The 19,027-nt window shown below is 43.2% G+C and overlaps 1 protein-coding gene and 1 long non-coding RNA gene across 2 annotated transcripts in view; one reads left to right on the forward strand and one right to left on the reverse strand.

Annotated features, from left to right (window-relative positions):
- LOC311251380 overlaps positions 1–19,027 on the forward strand; it is a 58,343-nt gene that overhangs the window by 12,780 nt on the left and 26,536 nt on the right. Inside the window, exon 2 of the long non-coding RNA XR_014621387.1 lies at positions 13,721–13,772. This is a non-coding gene — a long non-coding RNA (uncharacterized lncRNA). The remainder of the gene's footprint in view (positions 1–13,720; positions 13,773–19,027) is intronic.
- Positions 9,975–19,027, reverse strand: part of dachb (dachshund b) — an 82,415-nt gene continuing 73,362 nt past the window's right edge. The window contains exon 12 of the mRNA XM_084343769.1: positions 9,975–11,581. Coding sequence (XP_084199895.1) covers positions 11,544–11,581 — 38 coding nt within the window. The 3' untranslated portion in view covers positions 9,975–11,543. The remainder of the gene's footprint in view (positions 11,582–19,027) is intronic.

Genomic DNA, 19,027 nt, shown 5'->3' on the forward strand with positions numbered 1-19,027 from the left:
TTATTCCCATGATACCATATGGGCCACACACACACACACTCACACACACAAACACACACAAACACGTTCCCACCCCCAGAATCACATCTGACAGAAATAGTTGTCCCGACATTTTGGCTGATGATATTCACATCCTGTTGTCCATGTTTACATCAGTGTCAGTGTTTATCTGCCTCTATCTGTCTGTGATGGCCCGAAAATGAGCCGCTTCATTATTTTTTGGCGCTGTCATTATTTATCACGGTCCGTCCATTCATCATCCAAATAGTTTAATTGCACTTGAACATTGTAAATTGAGAGAAAACTGCCTTGATGTCGTATTTAAAGCTGCACGAGGACTTTGAATCCTCGGCCGTGTTGGCTCAGTTCTCGCTCTGTTTGTCTGAAGACCTCTCTACATGCCATATGTTACTTCAGGATCCCATAGACTAATTAGAAATGCCAGTTTAGATAACAGATTATATGTGTAATTAGTTTTTATCCACATTAGATTCATGGCTCTAGGGACGGCAGTGTCGGTCAGTCCACCACTTTGGTTCAGACTGAATTATCTCGACGTCTTTTGGGCATTCATGGTCACCAGAGGATAAACTCAGGCTTTGATAATCCCCTGACTTGTCTTGTCTTGTCTTGACTTTTCCAGCTGTTAGCTATGCGCTTGTGTCTCAAAAGTGGTTCAACCAGTCAGGTAGCATCTAGTGGTAGCTACGGCTGTGGTTTAGATATGACTGTTCATCTGGAAACAACGATGGTGGCTTCTCAAGAGTTTGTAGCTGCTACAGCATCAGGTATATCAGAGTTTATTTCATTTAAAGAAGAGAAACTGAAGACCCATATCTTTTTTGATTTACCGGCTGGCTCCTCTGGTGGTAGCGCTCTCTCATTGACTTGATAGTTTGAAGTTAGACGGTGCGTTAACGATAACATCATAACTTCAGGGTCACGATACATGAATGTTCAATATTCACTCCCATTCTGAGCTCTAGTTTTGCCTCCACCCGCTCGTTAGCTGCCAGATATTTGCTTGTTGGCTGGTTCCTTGGTTGGTAGATGTTCGGGAGAGCGGCGCTCAGATTTCCCAGCTCTTGGTGGGATGTGAAGGCAGCCTGAGGGTCACATCCTCCTCTGCTCCTCATGTTCTCTGTGCTGCTGCTGTCCATTTGTCCTCTATGGAGATAAACTGTTGTTTACACTGCAGGCCACATAGGAAGTCAACCATGGCAAGAGGAATCTGTCTGTGCACCCTGATGGGGTGTGTGTGTGTGTGTGTGTGTGTGTGTGTGTGTGTGTGTGTGTGTGTGTGTGTGTGTGTGTGTTTGTGTTTGTGTTTGTGTGTGTGTGTTTCTTCATTTGGTCCTCATAAGAATAGGAAAATGATGTCCCTTGGTTGATTTTGCTTCTAGAAAAAAGAAAATGAATAATGCTAATTGTGTGTGTGTGTGTGTGTGTGTGTGCGTGTTTGCATTGTGTCCACATGTAGATACATTTGCTTGCATGACCTTAAACGTTGTTGTGTTTGAATGTGTTCTTTTTCAAATGAGGTATTTGCACATATGCAAAAACATCACTTGTTGTATGTTGCTTTCGTGTGTGTGTGTGTGTGTGTGTGTGTGTGTGTGTGTGTGTGTGTGTGTGTGTGTGTGTGTGTGTGTGTGTGTGTGTGTGTGTGTGTGTGTGTGTGTGTGTGTGTGTGTGTGTGTGTGTGTGTGGCAGGTGTTTTGCGTCACCACCCACCATCCATCAAGTCAAATGGGCGAATGACAGGAAGAACAAAAACAAATCCCTCGCTCCGGCAAGAATAAACGACTGATGCCGACCAATGACAAGTGTTTATTGTGTGTGTGTGTGTGTGTGTGTGTGCGTGTGAGGAAGAAATGAAGGTATATGTGTGTTTGTGTGTGTATGTATTTTTGTCTGTGTGTGTGTGTGTGTGTGTGGGTGAAATTGAAAGAGAGAGAAGGACAAAGCAAATGAGTGTGTGAGAGATGAGAGAGACTGAGAATAGGGTGGTGTTTATTGTTTTACCAGTTCAGTAGGCGGACACACACACACACACACACACACACACACACACTCAGCCTCTCTCACACACACACACACACACACACACACACACACACACTCAGTCTCTCTCTCACACACACACACACACACTTATTATCCCGCTCAGTGAGCATGCAAAGCAGATATTTCCAAGATGACCAACTCAACCACTCAATCCCAGTTAGGCTCATGATAGACTTGACTTTTAGCTGCCGTACCTGGAGGAGGAAAACGTGTCTCCAGCAGTCAGCTGACAGCAGACTGTCTGAGTCAAGTCAAATCTGGAGGAGGTTTCTGCTGTTATTAATGTTAACATCCTGTCTTAACATTAATAGCAGCAGATTCTCCTGAAACCTCCCTCCAATGTGTTGTGACCACAGACCTGTAATGATTGGTCGATTCATTGATTAATCGATCAATTTTGATTATGATTATAAACTAATAATCTTTGGCTTTTAGACCTTTTTGGGCAAAACAAGAATCCGTATGAACTCCTCGCTCTTTCATCGCCACCGAACTGACACCAGTTAATCTGAGGGTAGCTGACAGCAGCCAGAGCTTCACCTGAATGGCCAAATTTTCGCACTGCGTCTTTAAATAAAATTATTTTTGTTATTCAACACATTTCAGACAGTGTTTGCGATGCGTTTATCACACGTGTTCCTATCACGTTGACAATGAAAACACGATTAATTGATTACTTGTCAGGTATAACACTAATTTTAGGTTTGAGTATTTTTTTAAGGAAAAACAAATCTATTTTCTCTGATTCCAGTTTGTTAAATGTGAATATTTCCCTGTGTCTTTCGTCCTATATGACAATAAACTGAATATCTTTGGGTTGAGGACAAAACGAGACATTTGACGACGTCATCTTGCGCATCAGGAAACACTGATTTTATAGACCAAACAACTAATCAATTAACTGGGATAATAATCAACAGATTAATCAATAGTGGCAACAATCATTAGTTGCAGCCCTAGTCGGCATTAATTTGAAGACGTCGCCTCAGACTCTAGTGACGGTCAGGATGGACATTTTTCACCAGTGACTCATTGATTAATAGAGAAAATAATCTGCAGATTAATCGATAGCGATTGTAAATAACTAATAAATACGTAAAGCGAATACATCAGAGAGACGTCGACCAAAACAACCAAAGAATTACATTTTGTCTAAGCACAAGTCTGTCTGAAGAAACACAACACTACCTGGAGTATGTTGTTATTGATTTAATAAAGGAAGATTTTTGTCTAACGAATCTGTTAATTGATCATCGTTCAACAGAACAGTTGATCAAAGTGAGGAGGTTTCAGAAAGTGAGCACAGTTGGGAAAATGGTGGGACGACAGTGAGCACTTTATTATTTCAAGTAAGGAGATCTTTGGTAATTTAGACGGATTTTTAGGAAAAAGTGAAATCGATAACAGTCGTGAAAGAAGTGAGAACATTTCAAAGATTATGGGAATTTGAAATTGAGGAAACTTTGGAAAATGAGGACATTTTATTTTTTATAAGCGTGGACATTTGTGAGAAAGTAAAACCGAGGCTTTTTTTTGTAAATTCAGTTTATTAAAGTGAGGACAGTTTGATAAAAGTGACGATGTGGACGATGAAAGTGATGAGTGAGGTCAGGATCTAAGTCAGTGTTTGGGGCTTGAGAATGGCTTATGTCAATGACGCCCTCCACAAGTATGGTGCATGTGTGTGTACATCCTGTGTGTGTGTGTGTGTGTGTGTGTGTGTGTGTGTGTGTGTGTGTGTGTGTGTGTGTGTGTGTGTGTGTGTGTGTGTGTGTGTGTGTGTGTGTGTGTGTGTGTGTGTGTGTGTGTGTGTGTGTGGTGACAGGGTTAGTGATGACCTCCTCCAGCTGTCGGTGGATAATGAGAAGCTGTCAGCAGCAAGAGGACAGGACACACACACACACACACACACATGCTCATATTCACGGTTACACAAACAAATGCACATGATATTTGCGCACTAGAAGACACACACAACTGACAACACACAGTCCACACGCTGACATTTTCATCCTTCAGAGAGGTTGTGTAACGGTAACTCGTTTCTACATCAGCTGTGATGTCGAGTCGTTTTGTCTTGTGGAGACTCGGTTCTGTACGAGGACTCAAAGCGTCCGGTCTGTCGGCGGCAGGCTGCGTCGGTACTGTATCATCTGATTTACATGAGCAGACCATCAGTGGGAGTCCTCAGTCAAATGGGGAACATACGGACCAGCAGACAGCAGGGCTGTGAAGGACTGCGAGTCCCTGAGAGCAGAGAGCAGACCTCAGTCCGATCATATGTTCAGATCCTCATGCTTCAGGCTCACAGCACTGCCTCCTCCAAGCTCTGAAGCTCCACCAGACGGGTGGACTGAAGCTGTGTGCGTCGCCTCATTCTGTACAAACTCCTCTGTTTGCATGAAGACACTCGAGCCCACTGCAGCACTCATTAGACCTGTCAATGAGAGGAACAGTTAGGAAGACAGAGCACAGTTGAAGCGATTGTGTAGCGTCAGCGGACAGCTGTGTGGCTACTTACAGCAACCGTACCGCTAATTTATGGCATTTATTATGAAAGCAGCACGGCAGTAATTATTAAACGTCAGACGGATGATCAGTGATTTATCTAAAGAGCTCGTATTGACACAGTTCAGGCCAAATATTCGACTTTTCAAGAGAAAATTACTATTTTTAAGGGATGTAAACCCTATTATTACCATATCTGTGTAGAAACAGTTGGAAAAGCCAGAGCACATAATAAATAATCAAAACCCAAAAAGCGTAAAGATAAAATCCATCATTTAGTTAGATTTGATGCTCTCCAGCTTGATTTTTATTTGAATGATGCAGCGTCAAAAACCTACTGCTGTTGTTTTTCATCAGCACACCTGACCTTTATGATCCTGAGGGATATATTAAAGTCGGCTGTAGCACTGTGCAATGATTCAACCAATAACATGTGTTTAATCCATCGTAGTTCAATAATAAACACATTCAAAATAATTTCTTTCTGTCTTTTTTTATCTTGTTTTCCTCACACTTCTCCAGCATCTTTCCATCTTCAGAGATTTACTGAGTTTGTTGTGTGCTCTCTCTGTTCCCTCTGAACACCTCCACCCAGAAGACTTGTGTGTGAACAGACGCTCTGTTGTTGTGTAGTTTTCTCTCTCAGTGTTTTCTTAATTTCTAATCACCGTCCACTCGTCGTCTCTTCTCTTCTTATGAAAACACACCGGTTCATCCTGATTGTGTGAATGTATGGATCATACTTATTAGACCACACACACACACGCATCCTTCCTTCATCTACCGAACCCCATGTAGACATTAACCACACACACACACACACACACACACACACACACACACACACACACACACACACACACACACACACACACACACACACACACACACACACACACACACACACACACCAGCAGGTTGGACCCCAGGGCTCAGTTTGGGAGGAAACTCCCTTTCTAATTTTCCTCATAAAGACTCTAATGAAGACTAATGACGGAGCGAGGTGTGTGTGTGTGTGTGTGTGTGTGTGTGTGTGTGTGTGTGTGTGTGTGTGTGTGTGTGTTTAACAGCCTGGCTGCTCTGTCTGGGAATGTCTCTGTTCTCCTCTCCCTCCTTCTTCTTCTTTCCGTCCCTCCATCACTTCATTCAGCTCCGTCTTTCTTTTCTTTTCATCCCTCCTTTGTGTTTCCTCCCTCTTTATTTTCTGTCCGTCCTTCCATGTTGCCTATTTTCATTCTTATATTCGTTCTGTTTTTGTCCTTTTTGTTCCACTTTCTGTTTTCTAATCACCCGTTCATATCTTTTTCTGTTTATTCCCCGTTTCTCTCTTTCTATTTTTCTTTAAAGTTTCTTTTTTTATATATTTCCCCCTTTCTTTTTCTTTTTGTTTCTTTTTTTAAGCAACGAACCCGACACTGTTAATGAGCCATTACATATTACATCACAATTCTGATAAAAACGCATTTTGTAATCTTAATTTGACGTATTCACATTAAATAAATCTTCATATTTATACAGTCTGAAAACAAAAGTGTGCAAGCTGATAAGAAACAAACAGTTTTCAGGACAACAGTTGAGATGTGTGCGTTGTTGGAAGTGTTACAGAGACTTTACTACAGCAGGTCTGGCTGAGTGAGATTGCCATCACGACTGTTACAGTAATGTGACTGTGTGATTAGTGTAATTGTTATTATTGTTTTTGCAGGTCAACCCTCAGTTTCACTGCAGTTTCCCCATAAATCTTCTCCAGTTTCACAGTAGTTGTTCACCGTAATACCAGCTTGTACTCAGGCTCAATGATCCATCAGCTCTTGGACTCCTTCTTCTTCCTCAAAGCTTCATGAAGCATCTCTCCTTCGTTATTGTTGTAATGAGCTGGTTAATCTCCGCTGCCTCGGTGGCACCACAGTGCTGTAGCTAACACTGGTCGACATTCGGTTTCCTCTGTTTTCTACTTGTGCTTTAACGCACAGATGGAACAATCAAACTAGTACTTCTCATCATTACGTAGCTTTTTATAAACATACTGTACATATACATTTATTTAGTCTTTATTTTTTGAAAAGCTCCTAAACTGGTTGTCGCTCTGCTGAAAACGTTGACTGTTGTGTAACGCAGCTCTATTGTTTTTGTTCCATGGATCTGTGCAGATATTAATAGATACAACTTAATACAGAACAGGGTCAGATTACTTTTATATATGAGCCAATACTGACATCTCAGTCGAGTAGTCATGCCAATCCCTTGACTGAATATTTACAGTCAGCTTTAAACTCTTTAACCCTCAAAGACCTGATTTTCTAAAAAGGTTTAATAACTTTTGAGCCTCTGATCCTCTGTATGCTGAAACTAAACTGAAGTGTAAATCCTAGAAAACCCAGGTAGTCTGATTCCTCTGGGCCAACGGGCAACGGTTGTAGCCGAGCTACTTTTGTTGTTCATGTTCTTAATATATTTAGTCTCTGAACTACATAGTCAGTAAATTAAAAATAGGATTACACCTGTTTTTCACTGAGAAGACACCTCAGATAATATTATAATAAATGGCTGTAACTTGTCAGATGTTGCCAAAAACATCCAAGTTCCAAGTTCAAGAAAACTAAACCTCCTGAGGTTGTGTGTGCAAACATTGGCTGCAAATTCATCCGTTCTCAGACAAAGCGGATGAAAAATCGTGACTTTAAATGAGCCGGACTGAAACTTAACGCTGACTGCTGGACTAGCGTCGGAAAAACGTAAAATATACAGTACAGGAGTGTCAGGAGTCCCAAAGTGTAGTTCTAGGTCTTTGAGGGTTAGGAGGTGAATAAACTCTGTTCTGCCCGCTAAAATAAACCTTGGATGTATTTTATGTTCCGACTTTGTTTGAGAAGAAGAAGAAGAAGAAGAAGAAGAAGAAGAAGAAGAAGAAGAAGAAGAAGAAGAAGAAGAAGAAGAAGAAGAAGAAGAAGAGTCGTTAAACCGACCAATAGCAGAGTTTTCAGGTGGAATTCCTCCTTTTAAAAATCGATGATAAACCTTTTGATGGGTCGCTGTTTGTCCCAGACATGTTTCTCACTTTTTATCTTTTCATTACCCATCATCCTCTGCCCCTCTCTCCATCTTCGTTCTTTAAGCGCACATCATTTCATCATGTTACACCTCCGTCTCCCCCACCTCTCTTCTTCCTCCCCTCTTCCTCTCCGCCGTCGCCTCTCGCATCCTTCAATCTCTTTCCCCCCCCTCCTGCACTGTCACCTTTTCATCCTTCCTCGTTGCCTCCTTCGCTTTCTATCCATCCTTCTTCATCTCTGGCTATTTTTCCTCTCCGTCCATCGCTCTGTGTTTCTGCCTCCATTAGGGGGAAATGGAAAAAGTGACATCAGCTATTTGGTAAACGGAGAGAGATGGAGACGGAGAGAGAGAGAGAGGGGAGATGAAAACAGAGGATAGAAAAATGGAGAGCAGAGATCAAAAGAGTGACATCAGGGGTGATTGTGAAAGAGAGAAGAGGAAAGGAGGAAGAGGAGGGAAAGAAGCGAGGATTAAAGACGGAAGTGTGGGGGAGAGAGAGCGGGCGAGAGAGGTAGACATCCATTAGAGAGAGAGAGTGAGAGAGAGGGAAAGGCTTCACCTCATTAACCTCGTAATGCAGAGTAAATATACAGTCTAAATGGAACATGGCCGACGTGTGTGTGTTTACTGTGCGAGTGTGTGTGTGTGTCCGCCGAATACATTACCAGAATACCAGAGTGCCTATCTGTATTTGTATTGTGTGTGTGTTTGTGTGTGTGTGTGTGTGTGTGAATATCATCTGAAATACCACAGTGTGTTCGTGTGTGTGTGTGTGTGTGTGTTACAATCCCAGAAGGATAATTTGACATCATGGAAAGAGAAAAGAGAGAGAGAATGTTATCAGATGAATTTTTTTTAAATGTTAATTTCGGCAAATTTGGCAACAACTGCTGACTGATGGATCAGGCCGGTGTATTAATGAAGAGACGCCTCCCCCCCCCGAGATAATTGGTTCCTCAGCTCACAAATGCACCGTTCAATTTATTTAAATCCTCAGAAAATCTGCTGGTCACTGTAGTTTGTAGCTGATGTTTCTCAAACGGGAGGAAACATTGCAGCCGTTTGGGACTATTTTTCCGTGGCGGACCGATACAGATTTAGGCGCTCTAGTGAGTATTTGTAGAAGCAGGTTGGCGTTTGTGTTATCGAGCCAAAATAATCTACAGTGTGTGTGTGTTCATCCAGTGCAACACTAGCTAGAAGTTGTTTCTGTTGTCGGCATCTTCCCAGATGTTCCAGTAACACATGTAAACATGACCAGTGGCGGCTTACTCCTCGTCTCGTTCATGGAAACAAGCAACACAGCCATTTTAAATAGAAAACAGCAACAGACAGCTGGTTTTGTTTCCCGTCTGCAACCTCTACTCACCAACTGTATCTGAGAAACTTTGCCTAGCGTAGCCATGTTTATTCACACCAGACCAGTTGAGGGAAACACACCTAATTTTCGTTTTTGGCGACGTTTCAAAGGTTTTCGCTTCAAATCCTCTTGTCAGTTGGATGGAGACACGGCCAGTGTGGCTCACTGAAGTGTTTGTAGCCATGCTGGGGGCGAGGCTTCGGTCCGTCGGTCCACCACTGAGATATCTCAATTACTAAATAAAGACAACACTCCTTAGACTTCAGCAGTCCACAGTTGTTGTTTTAGGTGAAGCTTCCTCTCAGGAGCATGATGTGAATGTGTGAGGTCCTCAGAACGTCGGCGATCTCCCGACTTTTCATGTGGTGCCTCAGCTGAATCATTCATTGTTGGTCACATGGAAAATGTGTGTTATTCATCCATCATCAGCCTTTAGATGTGGTGGAGGCCGGAGTGTTTAAAATGGACTTCAGTTCACCTGGTTTCATAGTTTTCTGGAACGTTTTGGTCAAAAAGGACTATAAGAGTGTTTGGTTCCAACCTCTGGAGGTGTTTCCATGCTGTACGTTTTTAATGCCATCACCAGATGGCGACAAAGTCAGAAATGTTAAAATCTTTCATCAACAGATTGCTTTGGGTGTCTTTGTAGATTTAAACAATCTGTATTTCATTTACACTTGATTGAAATTTCCACCGGGAATGTCTGATTTTTCTACAAACAAATAGTATCTCATTATGAGTGTGTGTGTGTGTGTGTGTGTGTGTGTGTGTGTGTGTAAAACACCAGCAGACAGCAGTCATTATAATACTGTATATTTGCAGTCAGCTCAAACCCAGAGAACAGTGACAGACTGAGAGATCATCAGGAGAAACAAATAATAAAACAAAAACAAGAAAACTTTGAATGTTGTTTATCTATCTACACGGAATACCCCTTTAACCCCTAAATCCCACCCACCCCCGGCCCCACCCGCCCTGAACCCTCCCGTACACATTTCAAATAGTAATCAACAAATAAAACAAACAAATAAAACACGCAGTGGAATAAACGAAACTGCAACACAACAGTCTGCACTCTTTAGCAGGTCAGAAAGTCAGGGGAGGAGGACGTTTCTTGTGTTTGATGGAGCTGAGGAGCGCTTGATTTCCACACCTGAAGGTCTCTTCGTCACTTCGAGGAGGGCGGTCGGGGGTTTGGAAGTTCACAAATTCAACCAAAAAGGAATCAAAGTTTAAATTATTTTGGAAAGTTTACATCAAGGTCAGTTTAAAAACAGACAAATCAAGCGCCCCTCATCTGTACTTTGACAAACCCGAGAAACTTGACTACTACTTCCTGGTCACGGGGGAACAGGGGTCAAAAGGTGAAAAGGTCCAAAGACGAGGAAGAGAATTCAACGTACCTTTAGGATATAATATCGTGTCTAAAAATCACTCCGTTGTAATAAAAAAAGGGTTGTTTTTTTGTGTTTTTTTTGTACTTTTGCATCATTTGAGAAACTGATTTCACAGGTTAAGGGTGATAGAAAATACTTCATACATTGAAAAGCTGCATCCAACATTTTCAGAATAATGCCTCCTTACAGAAAGAGAGAAAAAATAAAGGAAAACAAAGTCATAGGAGAAGCAAGGGAAAGTGAGAAGATATAAGAGGAAGAGGAGCTGATTTATAGAAAAGAGAAAGAAAACAGAGGCAAAAACGAGGAAGAAAGAGGAGGAGGAGGACGAGAAAGAGACTTGGAGGTGAGGAGTGTACGGAGGATAAAATAAGCCAAATGACAACATAAGAAAAGTTTTCCCATGCATTTTTTTTCAGTCCCTGTACGGAAAACAAAAATGAATGAAACACGAGAGACAGAAATAGCCTCCCAAGTTGTTTTCCTCTTCAGTTTTTTTCCCTTTCCAATATTTTTGTCCACTTCTTTTTTTTTTTTTCTAAACCCCTCTTCCTCCAGTCCTGAGCTCCTCCGATCAGCTGATTACCGTCCAATCAGAGGGTGTTGACCGCCAGCCAATGACTGAAGTCACGTCAAATCCAACGGGGGCTTGACCCTTTTTTTCTCCCCGTAAATAAGAACGTGTAGTCTCTTCGTCAAACCCTTCTCGTCTTGTCACGCAATCGTGTCATTGGACCGTTCAAAAAGTCTTGAAGTATATTCTCCAATCAGATCGATCCGTTGTTCCCACGTGATGTCCAAACAAGTTGATCCTTTTTTCCATATCTGGTCCCTTCGCTTCGTGGTGACTTTTCCCCCCTCGGGAACGATTTTCATTGTTCAGTTTCTTGAAACAGACGAGGGATGGGAGAAGTTCCCGGTGCAGGGAGAGAAAAAGAGGAATGAATGGAGTGAAGTTTGTCTAAAAAGAAGAAATAGAAGAAAGAAGTAGAGAGACGACCCCCCCCGGTGAGTCCGGACGAGGGGGCCAGTCTCCGAGTAGTCTCATTGTCTCATTGTGATTGCTGTGGAAACTGGGCTGGTGGAGTTCTTCTGTGCAGGAGGGGGCGGGGACAGGTGAGAAGGGGCGGGGCTTCAGGAGGCGGAGTCCCTCTTTTCTAGAACATCATGGGGGTCTTGAGGAACGCCCGGGATTCTGGGTAAAAAAACAAAGACACGGGATTTAGTACGTAAACAAAGCATACGTAAAATGGACAACATTTCTATAATCGATTAATCGTTTTGGTAATTTTTCAAACAGAAACGTCAAATATTGTCTGGTTTGCTGCTTTTTTTGTGCTAATTTATGATATATAACATAAATGAAGAGTTCTTGGGTTTGGACTGTTGGTTGGACAAAAGAAGCAATTTGAAGACATCACTTTTCATCCGTGTCGGTTTGTTGGTTGGTTTTTCAGCAGGTTACTGTTTTTAACATTGCGTGATACATTTTTGGATCTTGGACTGAAACAATCTGGAGTATTTAGGTGGCTGGTATCTATGAGTGAGTACAAAAGGAGACCGTTGGATCATGCTGGAGGTATGCGCTCTACTAAGTACCATTCTAGTTTGACATTTTATTGACTGAACGATTATGTGTGAAAATAATCAGAAGATTATTTTTGTCCTAAAAATGCCTCAAAAGTTGTCATATTGTTTTGTTTTTTTCCAAAACAAGAAAAACTGGCAAGTTTTTCACATTCGAGAGGCTGAAATTAGTGAATTTGGGAGATTTCTGCTTAAGAAAATGACTTCAAACATTTGATCAATTATCAAAATAGTTGCAGATGTTTCAGCGTTTCAACCAAGGAGGGCGAGGAGGGAGGGTGACCGAAACAGAGGTTAAACAAGAGTGAACAGACGGGCGTTCACTTGATGGAGTGCACTGGTGTTATATCAGCTGGGGAACAGACTTTGACACGTGTCTCGTCTTACCACCGTGACCTGAGATGCCGTAAAGAAGGAAACAAAACCTGTCTACTTATTAACACAACCAAGTGTTTAGCTGCCTTTCAAAGCTCTGACATCAGGATTTCTGGGTCAAATTGGGACTCTTACAATTGTTTTTTTGCTCTGAACAGCAGCCACAGTAAAACCACAGGGTGATGCTAGCAGGGCGGGTTTGGGACATTTCAAACTGTTGTCGCTCCGCTGTTGAAACGTACAAATCTAACGAGCTACTTCTGTGCACACACTTCACACTCGGGTCATGATTATTAAAGCAGGACGTGGTTTTTAGCTCAAAGTGTTGCATCTTGTTCTCCCTTTACGCAGCATCCGTTTATGATAGAAATCTCATATCTCCAGTTTTGCCAGGGTCGGCTCTCTCTCTCTCTCTCTCGCTCGCTCATTTCACCTCCGTCGTTCTCCTTCCGCTCCCCGTAGTGCTGTTGCTGCACCCACCCACACAGGAGCACGTGCACACACACACACACACACAACGAACACACAACAGAAACACACTCACATGCGCACCTTCCTCTCCCCGCGGTGTCATTGTTTTCTGCGAACGTTGCAAAGTGTTTACATTTCTGCATAACAGCAACCATAAACCTGCCCTCCCTCCTCGTTCTCCTCTTTCCATCCTGCACCTCGTTCTCCTGCCCTCCACCACTTTTTACTCCTCTTCCTCCTCCTCCTCCTCCTCCTCCTCCTCTGCTCTTTGTCATCATCTCACCCTCTCGTTTTTGTCCTCTATTCATCATTCTTTGTTTTTTTTGGATATGAAACAGGTTCTCCGTGTTGGAGTGAAAAAAAAAAAAAAACTTTCTTAAATTTTCTCTTTCATCTTGTGCTCGCCCCTGGTTTCCTCCTTCATATTCCCTGCCTTCCCTCCTTTTCATCCCTCTCATCTCCTGCCCTTCCCTATTTTTATCACTCCACGATCCACTCAGACCCCCTCCTCTCCTCCTCTTTCATCCCTCTATTCTACATGCATCCCCTCCTCCTCCTCCTCCTCCTCCTCACCTCCCCTCTGCTCCCTTCTGTCCTCTATCTGTTACTCTCATATTATTTTTATCCCGACCCATTCTTCTCTCTGTCCTCTCCTGTCCTTTCTTTTTCTCCTTTAGGCGGCAGGTTTGGCCCGGTGCTTAAAAAACTGTCCTGCAACTTAAAAAAAAGTTGCAGCTCTGATCCTCCAGCGCTGTCCTTAAAACTTTAATCTGTAACTTTACAGCTGCATGTTTGTTGTCTGAGGCTGGACTCATGTCAGGCTTAATGCTCTAGCACACTACATGTCTGTCTGCTAATTAAGGCCACAACTAACGATTACTTTCATCATTGATATGCACAGGGGGCCGACACTGATGGGGTCCCATCATCGCTGGACGCCTCCTGGACGAAAGGTATGTTTGTATGTAGCAAATGACAAACGTCTTCTCGTGCTGTTATACTTTAATATCTTAATGTGTCGCCTAAGAGAAACATGGTGCAGTAAACTGTCAGTTAGGAAGCACATTATTATGATGCTACATTATGAAGAACAAATCCCTGTTGAAATCAGCAGGAGGAGAGCTAGTTAGCTGTTAGCAGGCAGTGGGCAGCAGAGTCCTATGCTGTGTTTGGCAAAGGGAGCTAAGAGCTACTGGAGCTAACCGCTATAAGAGAGTAATAGCTTACATATAAAGGAGGTAACAGAACTAACAGAGCTAATGCGGCTAAAATCTGGTGCAGCTTACAGCTAATGGCAGGAGCTAATAGAGCTAACAGAGCTAGAAAGTGGTCAGCAGGTTCCTGTGGTGTGTTTGTTTAATGGAGCTAACAGCTAACAGAGCTAATAGCTTACAGCTTATGACAGGAGTTAATAGAGCCAACAGTTAGCGGAGCCAGACAGAGTCAGAGTCAGAGTCCAGTGGTGTGATTGGCTAAGAGAGCTAACAGCTATCAGAGCTAATAGCTTACATCTAAAGGAGGTAACAGAGCTAAAAGCTAAAAGAACTAAAAGCTAACATGCGGGCAGAGTCTGGTGGTGTGTTTGGCTAAGAGAGCTAACAGCTATCAGAGCTAATAGATAATTGAGCTAAAAGCTAATAGCTTTTAGCTCACGTCAGGAGCTAATAGAGCAGACAGCTGACCGGGCTAAACACACAGCAGGACTGAGTTTTTGTTCAGAGGAACATGAGCATTTTACAGTAAAAAGGTGTACTGAAGTAGGTAAAAGTACTTTAAATGTTACAGTATATTATTGACTAACAACTAAACATGACAAAGTAAAGAAACAGCCCGTTGATTTCAGGACAGTTTTCCTTCTCTTTGAGATGGTGGTGGAAAAAGCCCTGGATATGCAAAGTACATAGTTTTTAATGAATCTATTAATTGGCTCGTCTACAAAAGGTTATTTATTTCTGTCCGCCCAACAGTCCAAAACCAAAAGACATGACACTTTCAACAATATACAGCAAATGTCCACGTGTGAGAGGCTGAAACCAGAGAACATTATATCTGAAGCAGTGAGCTTTACTTCTGCCGGCTCATTGTTCCTGTTTTCTTCCTCTTCTTTACCTTCTTTGTCACCATTTTGACCTGGCAACCCTGTTTCCTCCCCCCTCACCTCTATCTGTCACCATAAAGTACACCTCCAGTGTGTGTGTGTGTGTGTGTGTGTGTGTGTGTGTGTGTGTGTGTGTGTGTGTGTGTGTGTGTGTGTGTGTGTGTGTGTGTGTGTATGCTTCCTGTCCTGGTTAAAAATGACACTGACCTGCCTTGTTAAAAGTCTATCAGCTGGGTGGAGGAAATGTCACCAGGTCTCGGAACAAGGTCACATTTTTCAACTTCCTCCAGAGGAACCTGCACACTTCTCCTCCTCCTCCTCCCTCTTTCTCCTGTCCTCCTTTACCTCCTCTTATCCCACACATCCCTTTCTTTCCTTTCCTCTTGTGCACTGGCTTTTCTTTTCCCTCCTTTTCCTTGTTGCCCTCTTTCTTTTCCTCCTCCTTATTCCTTTTCTTCTCCTTCAGTCCTCCTTTTACTCATCATCTTTACTCCCTTCTTTCCACCTCCCCTCGGTCCTCTCCTCCACCTTCTTTCTTGCCAATCGTTTCTTTCTTCTTCCCCTTTTTTAGTCTTCTCATCCCCCTTTCCCCTCCTCCTCCTCTCAACACTTGTCCCTCTTATTTCCTTCTTTCTCCTCCTCTTCTTTTCCCTTTGCCCCCTCTTGTCCTCCCACTTTCTCCCCCATCACCTTTTCTCTCCTGTGATCCTCCACAGTTCCTCCCTTCTTTCTTCTCACTCCTCTCCATCTTTCCTTTCCTCCAGCTTCCTCCATCTTTTCCCTTTGCTCTCCACTCCTCCCTCCTCCTCATCCTTTTCTACTCCTCTTTTTTTTCCCTTTCCTCATCCCTATTTTCTCCTCGTCTTCCTCCCGTATCTCCACCTCATCTTTTTCCCCTTTACTCTCTCGTGCTCCCCTCCTCCCTTTCTTTTCTGACTCCTCTCCGCCTCATATTCACAACACTTTTTCTCCTCGTCTTCTTCCCGTCCAGCTCTCCTCCTCATCCTCTCTTCTTCTCCTTGTCCTCCCTTTCCTTCCTCCACCTCTGTACTCTCTCTATCCCATCTTCCCCTCATCCTTTCTCATCCCTCTCTGTCCTTCTCCGGTTTCATCCCTTCTTCTCCACCTGTTCTCCTCTCTCCCAACATACATCTCACTTTCTTTTTCCTTCCATTTTCTCCTTTCCTCTCTTCCCCATTTTCATTCCCTCCTTCCTGTCCTCCGTTCCTCTTTCCATTTTTAATTTTCTCATCCCTATTTCTTCCACTCCTTGCCCCTTTTTCTCCTCCATGCTAGACCTTCTCTTCTCCTCTCTTCCTCATCCTTTTCTTCTCCACCCCGTTCCTCCTTTCTTCTCCTCATCTCATCACTCCACAGTTCCTCTCCTCCTCATCTCCCTCTTTCCATCTTATTTCATCTTTCCTCTCCTCCACCTCTCTTTATATTTCACTTGTCTTTTCTGTCCTTCCCTCCTGTCCTCCACCCTTTCTTCCCACTCCTCCTCATCCTTTTCTTTCCTCTTTCCCTGTTTCCTCCCCTCCTTGTCCTTCTTCTCTTCTCATCTCCCTCTTTGCTCTGCCTCCTCCCATGTCATCCCTTCTTTTTCCACCTCCTTTCCATCCTTCTTACATCCTCTCTTTTTCCTTTTCCTCTCCTCCTTATTGCCATTTTTCCAATTTCATTCCCTTTCTTCCTCCTTCCCTCTTCTTTTTTTGTCCACCCCTTTTTGCTCTCTTCCTCCCAAGACTTATTTTTCTTCTCGTCAACATCCCTCCCTTCTTCTTTCCCTCATCTTCCTTCAATCCGCCCTACACCTCCTCTTCCTCCCTCTCCTCCCTCTTCTCTTCATCTTCACCTTCTTTATTCCTCTCTCGTCTTCCTCCATCTCTTCTATGTTTTGTACGGCCAATTAGTCTTTAAACAACCGAGAGAAACCGATCTTTAACCCTCTCTCTCTCTCTCTCTCTCCTTCCCCTTCTCTCTCAGTGTCGCTCACTCTCTCCCCTGCTCCTCATTTCTTTCCTCCCTCCCTCCCTCCTTCCTCTCCCTCTCTTTCTGATTGTAATGCGATGTCTTTCTTTGTATTCAGCAGTTTTCTCCTCACTCGTTAATTAAGAGTGTGGAAGGTGAGAGAGGCAGGGGAGAGGTGTGTGTGTGTGTGTTAGTGTGTGTGTGTGTGTGTGTCTGTTAGTGTGTGTGTGTGTGTGTCTGTTAGTGTGAGTGTGTGTGTGAGTAAACTACCGTAGGTGCAAAATGCTTTTATGGCAGGAGGGATGAGTGTGTGTTTGTCAATGTGTGTGTGTGTGTGTGTGTGTGTGTGAGCAAGGCAGCAAAGGGGTCCTACTGGGCCAATCAACATTAATGAAATCAGGTGTGTGTGTGTGTGTGTGTGTGTGTGTGTGTGTGTGTGTGTGTGTGTGTTGGAGTGCTTGGCTTGCAGAAGAGAGGGGATCTAAAAGGGGTCTAAAGAGGAGAGAGAGCTAATTAGAGTTCCCTGTCTCACCAGAGTGTGGATCAAACACACACACACAGCAAAATGCACAACTACAGGTACAGACTGCACGCACACACACACACACACACACTCCCGTAGATATTCATTTATACACACGCAGAGTTTCAAGTGAAGGTTTTCAATGTCAGGGAGGACTGAGCACAGCTGGTGGAGGGAGGACGACACATGCATACTAACACACGCGCGTCAGTACTGTACTTGTGAGGACCCTCATTGGCATAATGCATTCACAAGTCCACGACTCCGACATAAAGCTCAGCCGTCGAGGCTTCGCCCTCGAGGCAATCTTTTCAGGAAGTAACGACTGCACTGTGTTTTCTGCACTTTCTGAAATACGTCCTGATTTCCCTTAAAAGTGTCTTCACTTGGTCAAATGTTGGAAAATGCGGACAAATTCGTACAATTTTCTAAACCGTACTCGCTTTCCAAAAAAGTCTCCTGAAAAGAGTCCCAAGAAAAGTTTTCTCATTTTCCCAAAAATGTCCTTGATTTGGGTTCCTCATCATCAGAACTGTCCCTATGGGTGTCCCTACTAGAACAACCTTTCATATAACCATAACTGGTTTAAAAGCTTTTCTAACCTGCTATGCAACTGCCTACTCCATGAAAATACTTTGTCAGTGCTAACATATCTGTACAAAGTGGTGGTAGGGAAGTCGCGAGGCCAGTAGCTAATGAGTGTGACACAACAGATGACAGCTAGCGTTAAATAATTACCGGAGGATGTATCGGTGCATTCCTGTCGTTACCATTTTGCAAAGACTCTGTTTTCTTTCCATATCGTGTCCTCATCTTCAAAATGAAGTCTCATCTAACGTTTTCACTCGCACAGTATGCATCATCTAACCTTTCAAAAAGTAACATTTTACAAAAGTAGCGTGGCATCATGCTCCAAAATGGTCCTATCGTTTAATAATCACAGTAAAATCAGTTTTTTTAAAAAGATAAAGTCACAGTTCTTGATTCCAGCTTCTTGAATGTGAATATTGTCTGTTCTTTTCCTCCTCTGACAGTAAACTGAACGTTTTTGCCGTTGTGGACAGAACGAGACATTTGAGGACGTCATCCTGGACTTTAGGAAACATTTTCTGACACGTTGTAGCGCAAATATAACAGCTAATCCGTTAAATCTCGAAAATAATGGATCATCGTTAGTTGCAGCCTTGATACATGAACTGTCCAAAATATGTCCTACTTTTTAAAAATGTCCTCCAGCGCGCACACAGACACACACACACACACACACACACACTTGTACACACTGACACACGCTCAATGAAATATTTCCAAACACACACTCACATGTGTGTCTGATAAGGTGCACATCAAAGGGAGGCCACAGTGTCTCTGCGTCTGCTTAATGTCTCCACTAATCTAGCCTGGGCCCCAACACACACATGTGCCCACCACGTGTGTGTGTGTGTGTGTGTGTGTGTGTGTGTGTGTGTGTGTGTGTGTGTGTGTGTGTGTGTGTGTGTGTGTGTGTGTGTGTGTGTGTGTGTGTGTGTGTGTGTGTGTGTGTGTCTGTGTCTGCCTTTGAACATGCTCGTGTACAGTGTCATACCTGTTAATATGTGGCATGTGTGTGCGTAGCA

This window comes from Pagrus pagrus (assembly GCF_965226575.1).
Source record: "Pagrus pagrus genome assembly, chromosome: 22".
NCBI lineage: Eukaryota > Metazoa > Chordata > Actinopteri > Spariformes > Sparidae > Pagrus > Pagrus pagrus.